This window comes from Wyeomyia smithii, chromosome 2, assembly GCF_029784165.1.
Source record: "Wyeomyia smithii strain HCP4-BCI-WySm-NY-G18 chromosome 2, ASM2978416v1, whole genome shotgun sequence".
NCBI classification, from domain to species: Eukaryota; Metazoa; Arthropoda; class Insecta; order Diptera; family Culicidae; genus Wyeomyia; species Wyeomyia smithii.
Window position 1 is genome coordinate 62,349,301 of NC_073695.1, and position 24,371 is coordinate 62,373,671.

The 24,371-nt window shown below is 41.1% G+C and overlaps 1 protein-coding gene and 1 long non-coding RNA gene across 5 annotated transcripts in view; one reads left to right on the top strand and one right to left on the bottom strand.

Annotated features, from left to right (window-relative positions):
* The window catches only part of LOC129725958 (methylcytosine dioxygenase TET), a 296,289-nt gene extending 273,706 nt beyond the window's left edge, over window positions 1-22,583 (top strand). For all 4 annotated transcript variants that reach the window (XM_055682423.1, XM_055682425.1, XM_055682426.1 and 1 more), the window contains 8 exons: window positions 12,150-12,278; window positions 12,563-15,344; window positions 15,404-15,608; window positions 15,709-15,872; window positions 15,936-16,214; window positions 16,271-16,502; window positions 16,682-18,341; window positions 18,417-22,583. In XM_055682423.1, coding sequence (XP_055538398.1) covers window positions 12,150-12,278; window positions 12,563-15,344; window positions 15,404-15,608; window positions 15,709-15,872; window positions 15,936-16,214; window positions 16,271-16,502; window positions 16,682-18,341; window positions 18,417-18,455 — 5,490 coding nt within the window. In that variant the 3' untranslated portion in view covers window positions 18,456-22,583. The remainder of the gene's footprint in view (window positions 1-12,149; window positions 12,279-12,562; window positions 15,345-15,403; window positions 15,609-15,708; window positions 15,873-15,935; window positions 16,215-16,270; window positions 16,503-16,681; window positions 18,342-18,416) is intronic.
* A 101-nt stretch (window positions 22,584-22,684) lies between these two features.
* On the bottom strand, window positions 22,685-23,659 carry LOC129724561 (uncharacterized). Its single transcript, XR_008727933.1, has 3 exons — window positions 23,102-23,659; window positions 22,924-23,023; window positions 22,685-22,862 (listed from the first exon to the last, which is right to left on the bottom strand). It is a non-coding gene; the product is annotated as an uncharacterized LOC129724561 (long non-coding RNA).
* Window positions 23,660-24,371: the final 712 nt, after the last annotated feature.

The following is a 24,371-nucleotide window of genomic DNA, read 5'->3' on the forward strand; positions in this document are numbered from 1 at the left end:
TTATCTACGCAATTAGAAAGTTAGTCACCAAAAGCTTTATGATTTGAAATTACCATTAGAATCATATCGCATCATTGGAATCTGCTTATTCTAGGAAAAAGTTGAAATTGTCTTACGTTTTTCCATCCTGCATCTTCCCCAACAGTTTCGAAATAATGTGAAGTTACAACGAAAAATAAGTTTCAAGAGGAATTCAACTCTTTTTTTGAAATATTAAATTTAGTGTTAAATTTCCAACATTCTTACCTTAAATTCGAAGTAACTTGGAAATGAATGCATTTAGAAAGTTGATTTTGTTTGTAAGTGTCTATCCAAATCGGTGAAACCATTGGACAAATATTTTTTTAAAGTTTTAAGATTAATAAAAATAAAAAAAAAGTCTTTCATTTCTCCATCCTAGACTTTTTACCAAAAGTTTCGTTATAACCTCCCAAAAAATTAGGAAATATTTTTTTGTAAATTCAAATTTTATGTTTATTTGTCATTCATCTCGGTCAAAAAAAGGAGTCACTGTGTATTTTTTTTGTGGACCATTATTAGTTTTCTACAATTCATTCTCGGACATTTTTTCTGTACATACAACTAAAGGTTCCTAAGCTACAATTGAGTTTGAAGAATGTATCCGCTTCCTGAAAATACGCAGTTTGTCAAGTCAAACACCTATGCAAAGCGTCATTCAAATCAAAAATGGTCGATTTACGACGATGGGTCATTTGGCATGAAAACGTTCTATTACTCCAGAAGTAAAGGAGCATCTGTGCTGCTCATAAACGTATAGAAGTCACTTGGCTCAAAAACGTGTGATTGAGTAAAACGCAGTTCGAACGGTAGCATATTTCCCTTTCTATTGAATCAATTAAAAATCGTTTATTTGCAACATGGGACTGGGACAAATTTATATTTTTTATTGTTCTAGAAACAAACCCAGCTTTTTCTTGTGATTTATTGAAAGTACACTAACGTCGCTTTTTACGCGGGTTATTTTTACGCAGATTCCGGAGTTTACGCGTTTTTTTACGCGGACTCCGGAATCTACGCGGTTTTTTACTCGGATTCCTTTTACGCGGCACATATCCCCCGCGTTAAAAGAGACTTCAGTGTATAAGTAATGTACAAAAGTTTTCTTGATTTATCTTAAAAGTAGTGAAAAATCACTTGGGACTGTATGTACATTAGGCTGTCCCAAAAAAATCGATGTTTAAAAAGTCAAGGTGCTCAGCCCTAAATTGAAAGATAAGGTTATTTATAGCATTTTTGTCACAGTTTTTCATGACAATAATGCCAATATCTCAGCTCCCCGATAAGGTATCAAGTGTCTTTTTTCATGTAAATTTTCGTCATAAATCGCTTTGCAATGAAAATTTCAGTTCTTGATCAAAATTTTTTGAAGGGTTTTATCTAAGAATTAGAAAAATTAATTTTTCTGCGATGTTTAATAGGCTCTGGGAGTCAAATAACTGAATGCAATGCTGAACTGAACCATGCAAAATATTCATAAACAACCCCACAGAAATGAAAAAAATATATGGAAAAATTCAGGAATCGAACAGAATTGAAAAAAAGTGCAAAAGAGTGGGTTAGTAGCTTAAAAAAATCCTTTTTTATGAATCACGTTTGGGCAACCTGAAAACAATTTTTAAGAAAGTGGAAGTGTTCTACAAAAATGCTATAAATAACATTATCTTTCAATTTAAAGCTGAGCACCTTGACTTTTTCAACATCGATTTTTTTGGGACACCCTAATGTACATTCACTAAAACCAATTTCGATAAAAATCCTAAATATCTCTGAATACGTCTGCGTGTGTTTTTTAACGCCCTTGTTTTATATACAATTCGATGGTATGATTTTTTTGATTAGGTATAATACTCTAACTTTTAATTTCACAGTAATTTGCATCAAATAAATTAGGCTAAAAGTTCTCTAAGAATTTTTGATGCTCCGAAATTGCTTTGAAAGACGACAAAAAAGTAAAATAAGTTCTTTCTTTCTTTGAGAGTTGTCGATTATAATTTTTACTTAGCAGCTTACCGATAAGATCATTAAAAATAAATCCTGCCCGCCAAGATAAGATTTGACCCGTTTCCTGTTTTGCCGCTTGCTCGCCAATCTGACGTCAGCGGATAACCACTATCGCGTTCGTATCTCATTATAATCTCCATTGTCCTCGTTAACCGTCAGCCAGCACACATTTTATCGCTGCTCTAGCTGACAAATATTTATTCTGTCCTTTCCTAACGGCCGTACACCGGCATAGCGAACGAAAACAGTAAATAAATACACGCAACGGCGGCGTGGATCATTCGCGTGACCTGGCGTGGTCGGACGAAAGGACGATACACGGACGGACGGACTAATAGCCAACCGGTGACGTTGTTGTCTTGGCTTTGCGCGCCTCCGCACTGCATGTGCGCTGTCCACTGTGAAATATGTAGCTGCAACAATTTTCCTAGACTGAAGAGCCGCTGAAAAATCAGTAGCGAAAAATCTCAATTTATAATGAAAATTTAAACGTCGAAGGATGAAAGGATAGCCCGATGCTGCTGATGCTTCCACTACTAGTGACGCTAGTACAGGACGATGAAGAATTTATATAAATTGCTTATTATGTCGACAATATAATCATAAATCATAATAAGAAAAAGGCAAAACATGGTACCTCACTCTGCCGATCCGCTGCTGCTGCTCGTTATGTATGCGTACATAGAGCCAAGTATCGTCAACATACAGCAGGAGACGGCTGCCGAAGGGAGCGAGGAGTTGTATGTAGATTTCTTCCACGGCGCACGTCAATTGCGCAATTTCGATCGAGACATTATACCCACCCGAACTCCCTTCAGTGGGCATCTTCACATCAGCAGTGTGCCGCATGCCACCTCTCGCCATCCCTACTCCGGACTGGATGGTACACAACAAGCACACGCGGGTTGTGAAGTAGTTCCAGTGGGGTAGAGCAAGCTTTTCTTCTTGTCCTCACATCTACAAATGCATTAGCCACCCTCTTCCGTTTGTGGCACTCCTTACTACACACAGGTTCTCACACATCGCTACCATCGTTGGTCGGTTCGTTTGGTGCGCCGAAGGGCAAGGGGCACTATTAATTTCCCTGCCACCCCATCTCTCACTTTCATCAGCAGGACAGCATTCGCCTTATATACCACCGCAACTAAGCTCCTTTCAGCATCGAGATGACTATATAGAGGTGTACACTGCCTGTCCTGCTGCACACACTACACATAAGCTTTTCATTACTTGTCCATCCGTGCCACTCTCTCTCCATCGTTCGCTATCAATTTCCAGCTTCACTCTAAGCACATAATTCATTATTATTTTACTTACCTTTTCAATGAAATTGGGAGCCTCTCTGAACCTTGCCTGATGAACTTTTGAGCCCATTTTCCTAAATTTCACCTGAACTGTGACCGCGTAACCTCTGCCGGGGCCGCGAAACCTCTCATCTCCACAAACAGCACATCAACACATCTGCATCGCAACGGCATAAATAAGGATGCTGACTTGAGCAAACAATCATCCCGCTTCTTCTTTATTTTCTTTTTCTTTACGTTTGCGAAAATATTTGCGAACTTAATTGATTTCAATACGGTAAATCGGATATTTACCTCGGGAAATTGCAATCAAACATCACCAGTCCCGGTGGGAGCCTCCTTTTTTCTCTGCCCGTCATACTCGTACACGGCACTCTAGATTGACACACGCACATACGCGACTTTCTTCCTTTGAGAGTGGGTCGTCGTACTTGGTGATAGCAGCGTAGCAGCGTAGCAGCTTGCGCTTATCACGTCAAGACTTCGCTGCTCTGGCTTCGCTCGATTTGACTGCTGGTGCGAATCTGCGGTTGACGAGCACGGGAAACCGGGAAGCAACAAAAAATGAAGAGCGAATGCAATCACGCACGCAGTAGCAGCAGCAGCAGGCGTTGAGAGAGTAATTGATAATTAATTATTAATGAGCACGTGAGTATTAATGATACCGTGTGATGAGGTACGGGCTCGGGAGGTGGCAGTGGAAATATGCCGGCCGGCCGGCATCGCGGCGCGCATTACACGCTGCTCGGCAGGATTACTGATATGAGCACATGGATTGGTCGGGCGAGGCGAGCGTAGGGAACGAGCGGACGTGCACCCTTTACCCATTGTTGGGACGACGGTTTTGTGAATGAAGTTGCATCGCCACCCGATGCGGTCCGGTTTTGGTCGGTTGGAATTGTTGTCCGGTTTCTGGTGGTCGAAACAGGAGAAGGGTAAGGGAGAGGACAGGTCTTACGCGAGCCGATGATTAACACGTTCAACGCGTGTAGTCATTTGTAGAGCAACGCAATCATAGAGCGCTACCGTACATCGATATAAGGGGCTGCTAATTGCCTGTACGATTGCGCTAAACACGACCGACGACGAATTTTGCCGTGTGATGTCGTAAGCGCCAAAAAGTGTTACCTGTGTACGCGATGGTGCGTTTACGGAGAAGTGCTCCGTTAGTAGTTACAAATATGGCACACAGTAGAGGAGGAAACAGTTTTGACAGAATCTAAAAAATGCTGCTGTTGAGTGACTAATTGCGAACTAAAAATGTAAAAAATGTAAAAAATGTAATTTTGCGAGTTTTTAACGTAAGAGCTCTTACTAACTCATTTCCTACTGTGGGAAATATAACACTGGTCGACAAAGGCGAAAAAAGGTGCCCTATGGTCCAAAGGGTACCCTAAAAAGATTATAGCTTTTTAACCATTTCTGTGAATTTTGGTGCCCCTAGAAAAAAAAAGTGCGTCAAAAGGCTACAGAGTAATTGCTTGGCGACTTCACCGCTTCAATCTTTGCTAGGGGGACCACAGATAGACACAACGAAATGATTCTATGCTAAGAACCAAAATGCCTGCTTAGTAGTCAATGGGATAAATCCAGCCTTGCAGTAAAAATAGAAAAGTTTCTTCGTATTGCGAATCTTGGCCATTTAAATTCTCTTGTCGACCTGTCCAGTTGTGTATGACAAATTAAAAGCATCATCGTATACGTCCAATCTACGTTTGAGGATTTAGGTACTGACATTTTTACTTTTCAGAGGTCACCTGGCCTCCAACTTTCATTCTGGTTGAATGATATTTTCTTATTCTAGAACTTTTATGCTAAACAGCATTTAATTTTGAAAAACGGTCGCAAACTTAGTAAATTCAAGACTGTCAACGATTTCGACGAGAAAAAAAACATCTCATAATTTACGCCATAGGTCACATTGTCCCCTGCAAACCCGAGTTGCGACGCTACGAGGTTTATCAAGATGTAGCAGCACGATAGTAGTTTTTCCGAGCAGCTTACTGCACAACTAGACACCGCCGCGTAAACCCGCGCGAATCCGCTGATGAAAGTGAAATATTTGGATATAATTCCCTATGTAAGCAGAAAAATTTAATAATACAAACTTTTTCCCATCTTCTGCTGCGTTTCACAGTCGGGTCCCACTCAATTGTCGTTCAGCTTGCATCAAGTGGGCCAAAGCGCGGTATTGCCGCGTAGCCTGCCAGCATGCCAAAGTACCACCGAGAGACTAGGCAACATCTGATGGAACTGAAAGTCGATAAAAAAAAAACTCTCGTTCAATATTCATCATATTTTATCTTCATTTTCTGCTTAATATTTATTAAAAAACAGAGAGCTCAAAACATGCGCCTGATGGCACAACCCGGTCGAGAAGGGATCCATCCCTTCAATTTCATGAATAAACAACCGCCCTGACTCCTTCCGCACCCTAACCCGAAAAACAAGCTAGATGATGACGAATCTTTCATTCTCGTCAGCGTCATCGCCGGTTGTACTGACAAAAACTCATTTTCGTCGACAAAGAACCAGGTCGCAGTCCATCCGTGAAATCCATCAAAGGTGATGCTTTCCACGTAGGCCGCGCATATTTGCAAATTTTTGGTCTAAAAAAGCACAGCATAGCAGGTTCTCCCCTCCTCAATCAAGCTGAATACCAAGCAAAAACTTTCCTGCAAAATGGAAATCTTAGTACATACAAAAAGGGGCCGTTAGTGTTCCATCATTTCTCCGATGATAATAAAACTGAACGGTGGAAAAAAATTTCTTCACTATAGTGAATGCTAAGGCGGTCAGCGCCTGAAACTCTGGATCATAAATTTTGCACAAACAATTTAATTTTACAAATATTTAATATAATGTGATTTTTTTCCTCCCGCCGGAAGCGAGCGGCACTTTCAACTTCTTACATCATGGGTGGGAAAAATGGAGAGACAGAAAGGATGCCACCGACCTGCTTTGTCACTGTTTCCCACAGTTGCAGTGCTGCTACAGCACAGCTTCGCAACTTATGGACTCATAAATTTGTTTTTGTGTACACACTATCAAGTGCGAGTAAATGAAGCCAGTTAAAGTGAAATGGAACGAATCTTCTTCAAAAACTAATTCACGATGCGTCTTCTATCTAAAGTAGCTCTGTGATATACATAAAACTTTTGTTGGTGATAGACGATTCACTAATAAAGTTTATCTATGAACTACTGTGACATAATCCAACCAGTTTTGTGCAATAGTTTTTGTTGTTGTTCTGTTTTTATAGACAGAGATTCTGAAATAACATTTTTGACAATTATCCAACTGAATATTTAGCCAAATCGAACAAGAATTTCGAAAGCTGGTTTCAATCTATAAGGTAAACGATGTGTTTAAAAACCCATTAATCAAATTAAGAAAAAATTTAACAAAAACTTATTGTGTGTTAAAATTTAGATCATTTAATTTGACGTATCCTCAATATTTTACACAAAAAGTTTCAGATTGTGCAAGCTACAAATCGATTTAGGACTTTTTTGTACAATAAAGTCGCTTTTTACGCGGGGGATACGTGCCGCGTAAAAAAAACTGCGTAAAAAACCGCGTAAATTCCGGAATCCGCATAGAAAAACGCTTAAATTCCGGAATCCGCGTAAAAAAACCCGCGTTAATTCTGCAATCCAAGTGAAGAGAAACCGAAATCCGCGCAAAAAAGCAAAGCAAAGCCTTGGTGCTACATTCCGTATCGGAATTCGACCTTCTGTTTTACTATACACAGACTTTGCAGCCGACTGTTAAGTGTACAGGACAATTACGGGGCTAGCGCTACGATCCTACTGACACTAACAGTCTCTCCCGAGCCGGGACTTGAACATACGACGACTGGCTTGTTAGGCCAGCATCGTACCTCGAGACCAGCTGAAGAAAATATCGCGTAAACTCCGGAATCCACGTAAAAAAACCACGTAAATTCCGGAATCCGCGTAAAAAAAACCGCGTGAATTCCGGAATCCGCGTAAATTCCGGAATCCGCGTAAAAAGGCCGCGTAAAAAGCGACCTGAGTGTATTCGGAAATACAATATAACACATAGCCAATCTTATGAAGATTGTATTTATGCTAAAACTCACCAGTGACTCATCTGAAATCACAAAATCAGACAATCTAAAATATTTTAAAATAGTACGAGGGTGGTATCCAAGACACGACCGCATGTTTGACGTAGGACTACGATAGTTTTATATTTCGTTTTGAGAATTGAGACTGTTCGGCACGGTTCAATTTTGGCACGGTTCGACCAGCCAAAAAAAAAAGTTCGATAAGCCAAAAACGAGCGGTTATGTTTAATCATAATTTATAGTTTTCTTGTTTTGCTTTTAACCAATTCAAGCTCAACAACCATCAAAAGAAAGGCATTTTATCCATTATGTTGCCGAAACGGAATACCGGAATCAGTAAGACGGTTCTGGATATATGACCGGAACAAGTTTCGGTAATATAATAGACATGATCAAAGCAGTACTTAGCACCGTGCTATACCTCTAATTACTCGAAAGGGTCATATCAAGTGTCTAGGTCGTTAAAGGCTTCATGCGGACTTGTCCCCGTTGCGTTCCGGATACTTCCAGATTAATGAGCCTTAATCCATCAAGCGACACCTCTAACGACTTACAATCCTAAAACTAGTTCATTGGTGGTCACATATTGTTAAGGTCATATGCCACCAAAAAGTCATAAAAAGAAAAGTGTTTATTTTTAACATGGTTCGATTTTGACAACTGAAAAAATGCTGATTATTCATTTGCAGACTTCTATTTGAGAAGAAAAAAAAAATGTTTTTAACATTGATGACTACCTTTCATCCTAATGCGTCAATTTTCTTTAACATTCCAAAAGGCAATTTTTTATATAGACCTTAAATAAGAACGGTTTAGTAGGAAGTAAACTTCCTTTCATCTTCAATTGCGCCTGTGAAAGATAGCTCGCTCACCAATTCCAAAGCAGCATCATTGTCAGTTTCTTACAACTGCTTAGCAAAGATATCACTTAAAAAAATCCTGTATTTACATGTTCGTTGGAAAAGTAACGATAAAGAGAGCAGTTTTTAGTGAAAAATCTAGATTTACAAAAAAATTTAAATTGACATTGAAATTTATGAACATGTTAACATTCATTTTTTTTTTCATTTTAGGCCAATTGAAACATTTATTCATTTAACAGAACCAGAAAAAATGAAACAGTTTTAAGATACCAATAAAAAAAACAACAAAATGCCATATGTGAAAGTCACCTGTCTATTTTCTTTAAAAATAAACCTAGCTAGTGTAATATTTTTGTTATTGAAAAATACGAATATGAATGTTTAAAACCTAACGTCAAGATGCATATAATTTGGTTTTACTCTACACCACAACCGCGTAATGCAACTAGGATTGTCATATTGAATTGAATTTATTCAACTGGTAAAAAATAACCATTAGCACTGTTTAAACGAGCTATCTGAACTATCTGTTTCAAAATCTTAGCGAAGCATATTGCTTTTTTATTGTTTTTATATAGCCTATTGGCCATTTGAATATATCTGAGAAAAACCAGACTGTAGAATTCAAAAAGACAGCAAACCAATGCAACTTCAAATTTTACTTTTGGAATTTGAAAGAAGTTTTTATTATTAAACATGGATATGAAAATCACTACGGTTGCAGTTCTTATGCCATCTACTCGATTTTTAACACAACTTTTGTTGAAAAGATTTTTTAATTATTATATTACAATCTTCCGCATTATTCTACCTGTCGATTAAGACATCGGTGTTTAAAACCTGTTCAGGGGTAGTAATACAATAACCACTTTAACCACTTTAAAACGATGAGAAAACATCTGTTGCAGCTATATAAAGCGAGCTCGTGATTGATTGAAAGTTGCGAAACTGAACTAGAAAAAGTGGATTTCAACTGAACTTTTTACTAATCTACTATTCAATGATAAGCCAATTTGTGTATCACAAGCTTTGGCAACGTTCGTCGTTTGTTCAAAGCATTGGTGGTCAAAATCCGTTCAGTTGTAATCACATATTGGATGCAACATCCAACATCATGATATACTCTTGCGTACAGAATTATTTTACCCCCGGCCGCACAGCGTAGTGTGCGAACACGCATCACTGTACGTCGACAGCAGCTACATTGTTTCCACTTGGCTTGACTGCACACAAATGGCAATTGAGTGCTTCTGCACTGACGACGAGCGACCGTCTTCTCATACATGGATCGGTGCAGTACTGTTGCCTGTGCCAGCATGTTTTCCTTCAAGACATCAGTTTTAATAACATTCTCACAGCAGATCGTTCAATTGTCTGATAAAGGAGGTTGTTACGAACTTTCCGAAAAAGCTTCACTTCAAGACATCAAAATAGTCTAGGCTCATAGAAGCAAATATTAGTTGACCTGTTGGGACGGGGAGATTCTGTCAATTTTTTTGCCACTGATGTAGAGGTTGTCATAGCAGGCAGTTGGTATCCACTCATGAAGTCTGTGCCAGGCGTGCTCGCATGTGATTGGTACATTGTTCGTGAAAATACGTCCTTGGAACTTTTCATCAATTTTCACTGTTCAACAATCAAGTAACAATGATAAATGAAAAATCACAAAATTGTCCATCATTTTATCATTCCAACGGCATATTGATTACTTTGATCCGTCATGTGGTTACATCAGTATTACCGTTTGAAATCTTTCATTCCAACGTTACACCTTGGTTTTAGTTTTCCGCAGAATGTATCTCGATATAGTGCGGTTAGACGTAGTCCTACGTCAAAAGTGCTGTAAACATTTTCCAAGTTTTTGGTGGCATCTAATCGATGTTTAGATGATGTTTGATTGATGTAGGAGACATCGAGCGCCGTATCGATCATTGTAGACCGAAAACCCTAATCATTACTCAACCACAAACAGTGATATTTTTAAACGTTTCACCCCACCACGCAATCTCAAGGAGAAAAAATTTTCGAAAGGCAGTTTCTTTTCCGAAAATACTTTCCGCAAAGAAACGCCACCAAAAGGACAGTAACACGCGCGAGACTTGCCCCGAATGAAACAATAGTTTGAGGTGTTATTCACGCTTGCCATCGATAAATTACCGGCGTTGCCGCCGACGGAGCACTCGAGCTCCGGCACGGCAATCTAATAGCTGCACCAAGCGAAAGGACCATTATGCGCGCTACGGAATTCTGGCCGAGGAGCGGCGCGGTGGTGCCGGCAAAAACAGCAACGAAGAGGGAAAATTCAATTGTAATAAATTAAACAAAGTCGCTGAAACGTAATTTATATCCCTATTGTCTGCGAAAATTTCTATAGCATCTCGCGAACTACCGCCGTTGGTGCGGCAAACGTTCATGTGTATGTGTGTGTATGTATGCGTGTTTTAATGTCATTAAAAGGAAACTTCAGTTTTTCACCCAGGAAGTTTACCGTGCATGGGGACGTACCCACACACACACATATGACGGTGAACATAGGAAAACAGGAAACCTTCAATAAATCAGCCCGCGCACAATGCACTTGCAGGAAATATTTCACCTTCTTTCCCTTGCAGAAATGCGACGAAAACCAGGCGGTGTTGTTCTTACGCTACCCATGGTTTTCTAAAAAGTTGCTCGACAGTTGGTAAGCGTACTGCTGTCGGTGTAAAATTTATTAAATCAATTACAATTTTATAGTACCTATTATGGCGCCAATCCGCCAGCGGTTGGAATGCTTTTCCTGGTGCTAGAATCAATCTAATTAATACCCCTATTTGAACCTACGTTAAGAAGACGGAATTTGTAGAATGTACATAACATATTTACAAAGAAGATACATACCGGTGCCACGTACCGACACATGTTTTATTGATCTTTTTGCTCATTCTACACCACTGTTACATCTGTCCGTTCGCGAAGGGGAAGCTGTCCCTTGAAATGAGCTAACATACTGTCCGTATTCCAATTGTTCCCAACAATGGTTGACAACAAAATGCAACGCACACCACGATGCCAAAAGATTTCACTTTCCGGTCCCGTCGTAGATGGCAAAGAATCATCGACAAAATAAGCGAAAAGAATTTCCATGCAAATTATCTAATAAATTATTTTAAATAACAATAAATAGAGGAATATGGCTGTTCCGCTCTTCTCCGCACAAACACGCTCACACTTGCACACGCAGTCATCCATACATATGTGCGCCATGCGGCGCGGATCGTTTGCATAGAAATCACTGTATTAAATTTCTTTTATTTTTAGACTCATACATTCCTACCTTACCCCACTTCTCCTCACCGGCAATAAACAGAACACGTTGGGTGTGTCGGGTGTGGGATAGAGAAGGGCGAACATGCAAACGTTTTTAATTTTACATGACAGCAGCACATTTTCCAACAATCATACATATATACATGAGGACTTTCGCCGGGTGGGGCACCAAATACAACGCGGCACAGGCTAATGTTTATGTTTTTTTACCCGATGTCACGGAAATATTTCACATCATGTTCGCTTCTGCCCTGTGCGGCCGTTGAGGGGGAATACATTTTATTGCTTCTGATATTGTTATCATTATTTTGTCATTATTTTGCTGGCCGATTTTTCGCCAAGTGCTTTATTTAGCACAAAATATAAATATCGAGTAAGATTGGGAGGTTCTTCACGTTGGAGTAGTGCAAGGCAAAAGTTTGCATTGGCGATAAATAAATAAATAATCCTATAATAGTTTCCAGTAGAACAAGTTCACTAACTTATATTTTAGGTAAAGCTTCTTTCGTTCTTTTAGACTGTTATTTTCAACAGAGTTTTTTGTTTTTGCTTTTCCAGGCACCAATGGCGTTCTACCCGACCTGGCAAGCTGATCCGTCACAGGGTTGGCAAAATCAATTCATCCAGCAAATACCGCAGAACACTCCCGCTATCACACCGCTAAATTCGCTCGAATTCCAGCCACAGGTACATTACGAATACTACCCCATCGTACACCACGATCAACTGCTACACCATGACCAACAACAACAACAAATTGAATATGAACGAGTGATCCCCATAGCTAACCGCTCGTACTACTAACCATCACACATGCTTTCTCAACCTGCCTGTACCTTTCATCATCCATACGGAAAACCTTCGTTAAATGCTTTACCTTCTCCTTATTTTTAATTTTCGGACGAGCTACAACCGAATCAAGCCCCTATAATGTCTATCTCACCCGAAACCCTTCTCTGTAAATTTTCTAGGGTTATGCCGCCTATCAACCGAACGGTTATGTCCAAACAGCCGGTATTGGTTTTGATCCCAATTACGGTCGGACGTACGCCGCGCCACCAACCGTACAGCGCTACGAATTCCAGACCAACCAGATCACGCCCATTAATCAAGTATCGCTGCAGAGCGTTTCCTTTGCACCGACCGTTACCTACGCCGGCCAAGTATCGACCGGACCCGCCGTAGTTTCCCACAATCCCCACGATCAGTTCAACTTGCAGCTAAACAAACAGACGTCGGGAAACGACATGCCTGGATATCCACGGGTGAACAGCGTACCGCCGCGCTCACTCAATTGTAATGGATATTCAGGCCAACAAGAATATGGCGGCCAAACCACTACCCAAGCTAGTTCGGCAACAACTAACGTGACCAATGCTAACGGAACATCCACCAGCACCGGAACTAGTGGTTCCGGAGGGAGCTCTTCAATGCATCCACCAGCACAGGTACCACAGTCGCCGAACCGACAATCCCAGCAGCAGCAACCTCCTCGTCCCAACTCCAACCAGCAGCTGTACGCACACCAATCTCCTAATCCCTACAACAGCAGCGGAAACAACAGCTTGCAGCAGTCACCAAATCACAACAATGGTGCTAATAGCGCAAACAACAACAACGTCTACGCGCAGCAATCGCACAGTGGCATGCACACTCCTTCGCCCATGCAAACGCCAGACAATCATCAGTCTCCAAACCACCTAAATAGTAACCAACAACAGCAACAACAATCCCAGGGCGATTGGGGAGGCTGGAATCAACAGCAGCAATCACCCGACCTGTTCAACCAATCGGATCGGGTAAATTTGAATTCGCGAATAAAAACGATGATCATGAACAAAAACGATCCTAAGGATGTGATCGGGGGATTGCAGCCCACCGGTCAACACATGACTCATCTAGGCGTCCAAAGCCCAGTGCTAGGACAAGGGCCGGCTCAACAACAGACCGGTCATTTTTTATCGTATAGCCACCATCTTCGAGACAGCCTAACGCCTACAACGCTGGCCTCCGGTCAGTCACCGATTCCGGCCTCAGCAATGATGGGCGGCGGAACAGGCAGTGGCAGTAACAGTACTTCCAACGATGGTACTATCGGAGATGGTGGCGGTCTGATCAACAGTATCAGTAATATTGTTGATCCTAACTGGAAGCAAAGTAGCAAATCGCCTGGCCTCGGACCAATGGAGAGCAACGATCCAGCCGGCAGAGCAGAGCACGAACATCATACGCTTATTGGCGATCTTCATCACGGTAGTAAGCATCAGGGTTTTGAGCAGAAGCAGCAACTAATCGACAAGAGTAATACCGATCCCGGAGGTGGTGGTCTGCATCACGACTCCGGTGGCGGCGGCGGCGGCGGACATGATAGCAAACATAAGCCGAATTCCTCCAAATCGTCGTCTTCATCATCGTCCTCCTCCAAGTCTAAGAGCGGTAGCCATAAGAGTAGCGATAAGCATAGCAAATCGAAAAACAATCATCATCTCGACATGAATCAACAGATAGACTCTAACAAATCTTCCAGTAATCTTAATAGCTATTCGAGTAGTAGTTTTATGAACGACCATCACTCGTCGTCATCTTCGTCGTCGCCGTATCCGAATCTTAATCAAACATATCCAGCATCCAATCACAGCAGTAGTAGTAGTAATGCAACATCACTAGTGCTTGGTGGCTACTCAAGCCACCTGGACAGTAAACTAGATGACAAAAGCCCGCTAAACCGTTTCCGTCATGACAACTTGAACAGTGGCTTCAACCCACACCTCCCACATCATCAACAAACGTCTCACATGCACAGCGGAGCATTCCATCATCCACAAACCGCTGGCAGCGGTAGTTCCTCCAGTTACAATCTAATGAATGTAAAAAAAGAGCCTGGATTACTCGAGGACGTCGGGCAGCCGGCGAAATTCGACGGCTACGAAAAGAACTACCAGAATTTCATTCGTTACGGGGATTATGGTGACGCCGGTCAACCACCACAATCTCAAGCTCAGCACACCAGTTCTGGTCTCTCTGGTTCAACCAAATCCGAGTACAATAGCTACTACTCGCCCTATGGAAGCTATCCAGGGTACCAGAACTATCCCAATTATCACAACCAGAACTTTAACAGCACTTCCACTGGCAGCACGCTTCCTCCAACACCAGAGCTGAGTACACCATTGCCAGCAATAACTACTCCGGTAGCTCATCAAACCAATTTCGAACAGCAGATTCCTGCCCACACGTATCCAATTCCAAAAAACAGTAGCTTACCGCAAGCAGATATTCCCATCAAGCTGGAAACCGAGGATAGCTCATATCTCAATCCCAGCGCCAACAGTGGATCATCGTTGGGTGATCCGGTTCCTACAACGCCAACAACGGCAACGAATAATGTTCCACCGGCCACATCCGAACCGGAGCCTCCTCCTGTGACCAACGCTGCAGCACCTGCGGCTGCCACACCAGCAACAAGCAAATCCAAGAAATCTGACAAAAAGGACAAAGCCAACAAGGACTCTTCCGCAGACGGGGAGATCAAAACCGAACCCGGCAGCAACAGCGGCGGCGGTGGAAGTAGTAAATCCAGCAAAAAGAAGGAATCAAAGGGCTCGAAAAAAGAACAGGAAGCCGCCGCTGCCAAGCAGGCTGAGGACGAGAAGTTGGAAAAGGCCCACAAACCTGAGGCACCGGATTGCGACTGTTTTGCGTCGTCCGACACCAAACCGCCGTCCGAACCGGGAAGCTATTATACCCATCTAGGTAGGAAACCTAATTGCACAGATTTAACAGATGAATTTCATTCTCGGTTCGTATTCTAGGCTGTGCATCGTCTTTGGAGGAACTGCGTCGAGAAACGGAAACTCGAGTCGGTCTCTCCGGCAAGCAACTGCGGATAGAGAAAGTAGTGTATACTGGCAAGGAGGGCAAATCTAGCCAAGGTTGTCCGATTTCAAAATGGGTTATCCGCCGGGTTGATCCCGAAGAAAAGCTGCTCTTCATTGTGAAGCGAAGACAAGGGCATCGGTGAGTTTATGGTCGGATCTTTACTTTTTCGGCTCGCCGGTTGGTGACGAAGTGTGCTTTACTAACGTTGGCTTTGAATTTTCGCTTCTTGATTCCACAGATGCAAGGCGTCCTTCATTGTGATATGTATCGTAGTCTGGGACGGTATTCCGACACAGGAAGCCGATAGCGTGTACCGAATGCTGGCAGTCAAACTGAACAAATACGGTCTTCCAACGGTTCGTCGCTGTGCGACGAATGAGAACCGAACGTGCGCCTGTCAAGGTAGGTTGGCTAGTTATCCGAAAATGGTATGGTCGTAAGTCATTTGCTGGTTTTATTTTGCAGGTCTCGATCCGGAAACGTGCGGCGTATCCTACAGCTTCGGCTGCAGTTGGTCAATGTACTATAATGGTTGCAAGTATGCGCGATCCAAAACGGTACGTAAGTTCCGTCTGTCAGTCAAGAATGAAGAAGCGGAGATCGAGGAACGTATGAACATTTTGGCGACAATGTTGAGTCCACTGTATGTTACGGTAGCCCCGCAGGCGTTCCAGAACCAAGTGCAATATGAGAGGGAAGCCCCTGACTGTAGGCTGGGCCTGAAACCCGGGAAACCCTTCTCAGGTATTTTATTTGGCCCTCCTGAACCAATGGTTTTGACCGTTTATTTTCCTGAACAGGTGTCACGTGCTGTTTGGATTTTTGCGCCCACACACACCGAGATCTGCACAATATGCAGGATGGCTGCACGGTGCAAGTTACGCTGCTTAAGCCGTTACCTCCTGGCGTCAAAAGTGACGATGAACAACTGCATGTCCTGCCGCTCTACACCATGGACACGACCGATGAATTCGACAGTGAGGAAGGCCAGAAAAAGAAGGCCAAGAGTGGAGCTGTGCAAGTGCTGGAGAAGTGAGTGTAAAGCATTGGTTTCTTTTTTAGCGGGTTTCGTAAAAAAAACTGCCTTCTATTTAAAACCGTGTCAATCGTTCATAGCGAAACAAATATACTTTTTATAGTTCATGGACAATTGGCAAGGAAGTCTCTCTGTCAGATGGAATACATACTAAAATACTGTTTTGTATTCACAGATTTCCAACTGAAGTTCGCGTGAGATCTACTCCTCTTCAGCCTTGTCGACGTCACGGAAAGAAACGTGGTAACGGTAAGGATGAGAAGGCCAAAGATGGTGACAATTCCAACAATGAAGAATCAGTTCCGGAGACGCCTCCACCTCCACCTCCGCCGACGAAAAAAGAAAGTAAATCCAAAAGCAAGAAAGGTTCCTCCAGCTCAGGCAACAATAGTAACAGTACTACCAGTGGTAACGCCAATAACAGCAACCAAAATAGTCAGAGTTCTTCAGGTTCTGGGTCACCAAGGTCGCACACGCCCGGCAACAATAGTTCAAAATCCAGCAGCAGCGGCGGAAATGGTTCCAATAACGGGGAGCTCAGTGATAAGACGGGTAGCGGTCAGCTACCCCCAACTGGAAATAATGGATCAACCAGTGCATTCACGGCGCCAAACACCATCAATTCGCCAAACAATGCTGGTAACACGAATAGCACTCTCGTCGATATGGCATCTATGATCGACAACTTTACAGATGCCCAACTACAGTCGAACCAGATATCTAGCACGGTACTGGATTCACCGTATAGCTATGATTACAACACTGGGCAATACATCGACAACCGTCAATACTACAACAACTGGCCGACGGATTACTACGGCAATCGAACCGATCCGAACAAGATGCTGGGTCGTAACGAAGAAATTCCAGACACCACAACTCGACCTGGCAGTAACAGCAGTAATTCAGCATTCAGTCCAAGTATTCCGGATCCAACTAAGACGCCAACTCCGATCCATATGGATGACTACAGCACTACTAAACTTAGTCAACAGCAGAGCCAAAACACGTACCACACGCTGCAACAGCCCGAACAAGGTTTTGTCAAACCCAAACCACCAGACTACAATCCCGGCTATGGCTATCATCCCAACACACCGATGAGCTATGGTTACCATCCACCGTACACTCCGTACGACCCCTACCAGAACTACAACTACGGCTATCCGCCACAAACCTACCATCCAACATATCACAACATGTACTCAGCTACACAGACACAGTTGCCTGGAACTGGGCCTGCTCCACCACCGCCTCCAACGGCCGTCATCCCCGCACCTCCTCCACCCTCTAACTGGAACCTTTATCCTCCACATCCACATCATCAGACACATATCCCGCCAAGCACACCATCACAGCTACACGCGCCACATCAACCACATCTCGGACCAAAACAGCAAGATCTTCCGCCGGTCATGCAGCAAGCTCCGCAACCACCAGCCCCTCCACCACCACCGAAGGAAACGCTTGGTGAGGTGACCGAAACGAATGAGAATGTTGACTGCTTCGAGGACCCACAGATGGGCGGTGTGGCGATTGCTTTACCACATGGCAGTGTCGTCATTGAATGCGCCAAGCTGGAGATGCACTCCACAACTGCGCTGAAAAAACCCAATCGACTGAACCCCACACGAATGACACTCATCTTTTACCAGCATCGGAACCTGAATCGACCAAAACACGGTATCGCCGAGTGGGCGGAGAAAATGCGACTGAAAAAGTTAGGCGTAGCCACCAACGATCCGATCGATGACAAGGACATGCTGCTGATGCAGGAAGACGATATCAAAGCGGAACCGCTGGATGATCTGCATCACATGCGGCACATGGGAGAGGTACGTTACTAACCTAAACTTTGTTTTGTATTCTTTCGATAATCCTAATTTTTACCTGCTTTTCTGCTCTTATAGGAACACGACTTAATGGACGTTGAGTACTCGGGAGTCTAGTGGTGAGAGAAAAATCTGCCGCCAGGTCGACCGCTGGATGAGCAGATTACCACACGTACTACCAGCCATCAGAGCCAGTCACCGTCAACAATGGTATCCGGCTTGTTGACGCCGGTGTCAACGTCATCGTTGTCATCGTCGCTACCATCGGTTCCACTGAGGTCGCAACCATTGTTGCTACCGAATGCGGCCAGCGCCACTCGGTCGTACCACCAGCAGTCACAGCTGCCGCATCAGTGGCTTCCGACAGGGCTGCAAAGTCAACCGCATGAAAGACATGATCCTAGCCAATACTACTACTATTACTACTACTGATGACGATATGAATAAGCATAACTGAACGCTGATGCTAGTGAATAACATGAAATAGGGATTCGGAAACCTCCAAAAGTCAATGTACGTACGCACCGCAGTATTTAGAACGCAAGAAAAGAAACAAGACATGATGCCGAATTATTTAAGTTTAGGTCCTATGTTATACTATTCAGTTAATGTTTCGTTCCTTTGTGATAAGCACTTCAGTTTAAGTTCCGCTAAACTATTGCTCAAAACTCTTCTCAATCGATTCAGTTCGGTAAGCGAAACCTAAAATCTCAACATTATATTTTTTTTTTTCATAGATCAAAAACAACCAACAAGCGCACCTTCAGGCACATTAACACATTAAACATAATAGAAAAAAATATCAAAGATACCTTTTGAACAGAATCAAATATTTTAGAGGAAAAAATAGGAAATTTAACTAAAAACAAAGTCTATATCGAAGCCAAAAGTACAAAAAACAAATTGTTAACACGCAAAACAAACAAACAAAAACGACTGTTTGAACCACTTTTTACTATCAGTTTCGTTTCTTTTCTAAAAAAAACTTTAAAAGTACTTGTCTTTTGGACTACTCCTGCATTACTTTTCTTGATTTTTTGCTGCTTATAAGCTAACACGAATGGTTATAAGAGAAAAAAAAACAAACTGCTGATAATACTACAAGAACTGCTCTCGCTTCATGAAAGTTTCCAATTTGCTAACTTTGCTTGTTAAAAAAACTCAACTCGTACACTTTTTGCTAAAACACTAACGTTTTAAACAAGCATGCTGTTATATTTTTGTAAATAGTACCTATTGTACCCTAATTTCAAGCCAACAATCTCACACGAACACACACACATATATACTAAATACGGCTCCTACAGCGTGTGATTCCAGTGTGGTCTGAGAGATCGTTCGTGAAAAGCAAACAAACACACACACACACATGCATTAATGTTTAAGTCTTTTTCCTCTATCTAGTAAGCCGAAGCTCGATGATTGCTGAAAAACGTAAATCATCTCTTAGTTTTAATCGTTTTTACATAAATTCTGCACTTTCCTATCATATTTTCCCCAAAACATGTCTAGTTTATTAGGTTCAGCGAAATGGCGCAGAATAACCGAATGCACATATACATTCAAATAAGCGAACAAAAGAAATTTCAAAGAAGAAAAAGTATTAGTATTTTAATTAGTGTAGTTTTTTATTTTGTTTTCTGGTATTTTCGTAGTCTTTTTATTAACATTTTTTATCATTGATCGTTTTTTCTCATTTTCTAATGATGAATTGAAACAAGTAAAAGACATCAGCCGTAACTCGAATCAGTTTTATCAAATAAACAAACTGAACAAAAACATAGTAAGCTAGTGTTTCTGTTTTTCTTCTTTCTCTAATGAAAAAGAATCAAATCATCATTTATTTAATCCTTTTATTTAACTATTTATTGTGCAGTGAGGTCACATAATCAAAGACAAGCACACACACATACATGCAAACACAACTGCATACATACATATATGCAAAAGTGAATCTATTCAATGAAAAGTAAAATGAACAAACACACTTAAGCGTAGAAAAGTAAAAGATTAAATTGTCATTAAATTATGCATTAGTTTTAGGGATGATTTTTTTGGTGTCCAAAAACGACCCATCTGGTATAATCTTAAGTTTTAGTTAACATCCGGAGCGTAACAAAATAAAAGCGGACATTTTGTGCGCAGATTGCTTGGCCATAACAAAAAGAAAACGCAGCAAAGAAGAAGGGTTATAAGCAAGCCGAAAGCATCTTTTTGTTCATCTTCGTTATCTTACACACTAGTTTTAATCAGCCCCAAAAGATAATGAAAACCAATATAGTAGCTGTAAAAAACGTAGGAATGTTATTAAGTAAAACAAACAAAAATGCAAAAAAAAAGAAGAATGAGCGAAATGTGCGGAAAGATGTTGTCGTAGAAGCAAGAAAGAAGACAAATTTGCCATATTGATTAAAACATGAATAAACAAACATGAATATATGCGTAAAATAAGGAATACTCAACAGCCAGACCCGTGGAAAATTATTTTACACATGAATAAACTAGTTTTTTTGAAGCAAAGTTGTAGGATTTGTTTTATTTTTCCATTCGTTAGTTTTTTAAATTTTCTTTTAAGTTCAATTTGAAAGAAAACAACACCCAATAAATTTTTACCCTTGAGTTTTTTTGGTTTCTTCGGTTTTTTTTTCAGAAAAACAGAATTCCCCAAGAGATTTTCTCCAATAAACATAAAAACAGCTTCCTTTAGGACGTTATCAATCAATCTTACGCGACAAAAGAATCGTAGTATTTGTGCTGATTTATTGTAAACAGTTCTATACATATACTGTAACCGCAAGCTGCATATGTGTTTATTTTCTCAAACGTACTACAAGCAAAGTTCGTCAAAAGATGCCATATTTTAATGTAAATTATTGTTTAACAAAAACGTGGATAAAAATCATTTAGACGCTGTAGAATGAGATAGGTATATACATATATTTTTCAGGAAACCCAAGACAAAATCGAATGAAAATAAAGCAAAAGACGCTAGATATTGTGAAAGAAAATAAAATACGTATTGATAACGAGATAGGTTTGTAGATTTTAAAGACTACTTTCCCTCAATAACTAGTTGTAGACGCCGTCTAGGTATAAGTAAGCAAGCATCCATTCTCTCCCAAAAAGATGTTAGTTTGTAGACCTCAACTTATGGAATATCTTGGGAGTTTTTGCATTATTTCTGTTTATTTTCATCATTTTATTCTAACACCTGCAGAAAACATAATCGAATAAACTCAGATGCTTAGAAGAAATGAGCGAACTCTATGAAACTATTTACCAATTATGCAAAAAATTACATGTATATGCAATGCCAAAACGGAGAGCATGTTATGTAAAATTATCTCTCAAGACGTATATTTTGTAGCAATTAAAAGCAATCACGAAAAATATATGGAAACAATGAGAAATAAACATAAAAATGACATGAAGAAACGAGTGTGAAAGATCAAAAAATCAAATTGAAACGTCCTTTCCGCACGAAACAATAATTTCTTAAAGCGAGAAGAGAAGATGATAGGACAAACACTGACATCTACCAACAACACCTACTCACACATTCAGAATGATCTCATATCATTAGTAAAGCAAGCGGGAACGAATATCGGCGACTGTTCTCGTCTATTCGACTGTTCGAATTCGAATTCAAATACATAAATGCAAATGAAAACGACTTCATTCAGTTCTTCTCGTTTCCAGTTCAAGTAGTAAGCAAACATTAAAACAAACATCCTATTACAAGTAAAGTAAATAAATATGTGAAGAATAAACAAAGCAAAACCATACTGCTCACACGGATCAACTAACTCAATCCAGAAAAACTGACGAGAGGAAAGTTCGCAAAAGAAAAGCTACTTTTGGAAGGAAAAACCATTGCCCAAACTATTGAATATTTGGCCGCTTCGCACGAACGCGAACTAGAAATATATATTGTGAGACACATGGAAGATTTACGTTGAACAATGGAAAAAGAGCAGTCAAGACACGAGTAAAACAATGATACTAATAATTTAAAAGCAAAAAAAACTAGAAGGTCAGAAATATTATACACGCATAGGCGACAGTGGTGCAAAACGCGCAAGTGACGAAGTGAAACGGAAAATAAGCAAGAAGAAACAAACAATTATTATTATGAACATTATTATTAAAATTATTATATATTCTTATTATATTTAGTGGAGAAAAATTATGAAAGTGATTTTTGAGACATTAAGAAAATAAAAAAAAAAACATTGTATAAAATAACCGCTGACTTTTAATTACTCTTTTATCGTAAGTCTCACGGGTAGAAAACAAATGCATTTTTTTCCAAAATAAAGTCAAGCAGTTTACAAACTTAGTTAATTGACAATGGAGTAAATTGCATAACTAATTGATGTTTATTATTATTTATATTTTGTCGAAAAAAATCGTTGGCAGTAACAACGAGGCAAAGTTTTTAGAACTATGCTGCCTGAAAGTCAATCAAGCAAGTGAATCAGAACGTCGTCGCAATCACCTTGAATTTTGCAAGCTTATTTTCTCCTGAATTATAGAGACTACGTGTGTGAAATTTTGATCGATTGTTTGTATAGCCGATGCATACCTAGAGTTGCAATTTGAACGCTTTTTATTTGGTGGAAGCTAAGATTATTACGCTTCTCCCACATCCAGTTTTTTCAGATATTGTAAAAAAATATTTTTGCCTGAAAAATTAGATAGAAGTTTGTTAACATTTCCGAAGCAATAAACTAAAATTCGATATACAAGAGTGTGATAATTACCTACGAACTCAGTTTATTTGCTTACTGTCGAAAATACTCGTAGTCGTGGGTTTCAATGTTGTTTTTTTTTTTTTTTTTTTGACGTGGGACTACGTCTTTCTTCACTATACTAAGGTACATTCTGTGAAAACTGGATAGAACATATAACGTTTTTGGTTGGCGGAATGGAAGATTTTAGATGCTAATAGCGCTCAAACAACTGTTCCGGTTTCAATAGGTCATATACCGTTGGAAAGCTAAAATATACAAGATTTGTATAACATGATAATTTTAGTTACCATTTTATTATTACTCCGTGAACATTGCGGAAAAGTTTGAAGGTCGAATACCCACATACATTTTTCATACGATTGGTATATTTCCCTAACGCAGACTTCAAAAACATAGACGAAATGATTTTACGCATTCAGTCATTGGCTAGCAATGACGGCCAATTGGCATCGCATTCATCACCCAACGTAAGCGACGAAGAAAGAAAGCAGAGATGCTTCCACGTGATTGGTTGAGAGAAGATCATCATCATCGTAGCCTGGGAGCGCTACAAACCACCAGTGCATCGTGACGTCACCCAATGGTCTAACTGCCTGCTGTTTGGACACGAGACTAAAAATTTCCATATGGCGTACCGTTGCATCAAGTGTGGTCAAACACACGCCCCCGATGCCTGCCAGCTGATGGAGGCTGCCGATCCGGTGTGCGCCAACTGTGGGGCTGCCCACAAAGCAACCAGTAGAACGTGCCCGAAACGCGCAGAGTTCATCGAGGTTCGTAAGCGGGCCTCCACCAACAATCAACCAAGTCGCCGAAAGGTGCCCCCAAACAACACAAAGAAGTTCCCTGCCATTGGCTCCCGGCATCCCATACTTTTGCTCGCCCCGCTACCGCCTAATTCACCCACCAAACCAGTCCCAGCTGCCTCTACGTATGCTGAAGCAACGAGATCCGGTAGCCGTTCACCCCCACCAGGTCTCCAAGGGAACTCGTCCGCAACGACTTTCTCCCAAGCTGCAACTGGCACAACTGACAACGAACCCATGCTCACCATGGAGCAATACGTTTCACTGGTCGTGGAATGCATCAACACTTTTCGCACTTGCAAAAGTAGAGCTGAACAACTGCAATCTGCGCTGATGATCGCTTCCAAATATGGACCGTGAAATCATCAAGATTGCTAACTGGAACGCTTGCTCTATCAGAAACAAGAATTACGAGCTTGTTGACTTCCTCAACGCACACAAAATATACATTGCTATTATCACGGAGACGCATC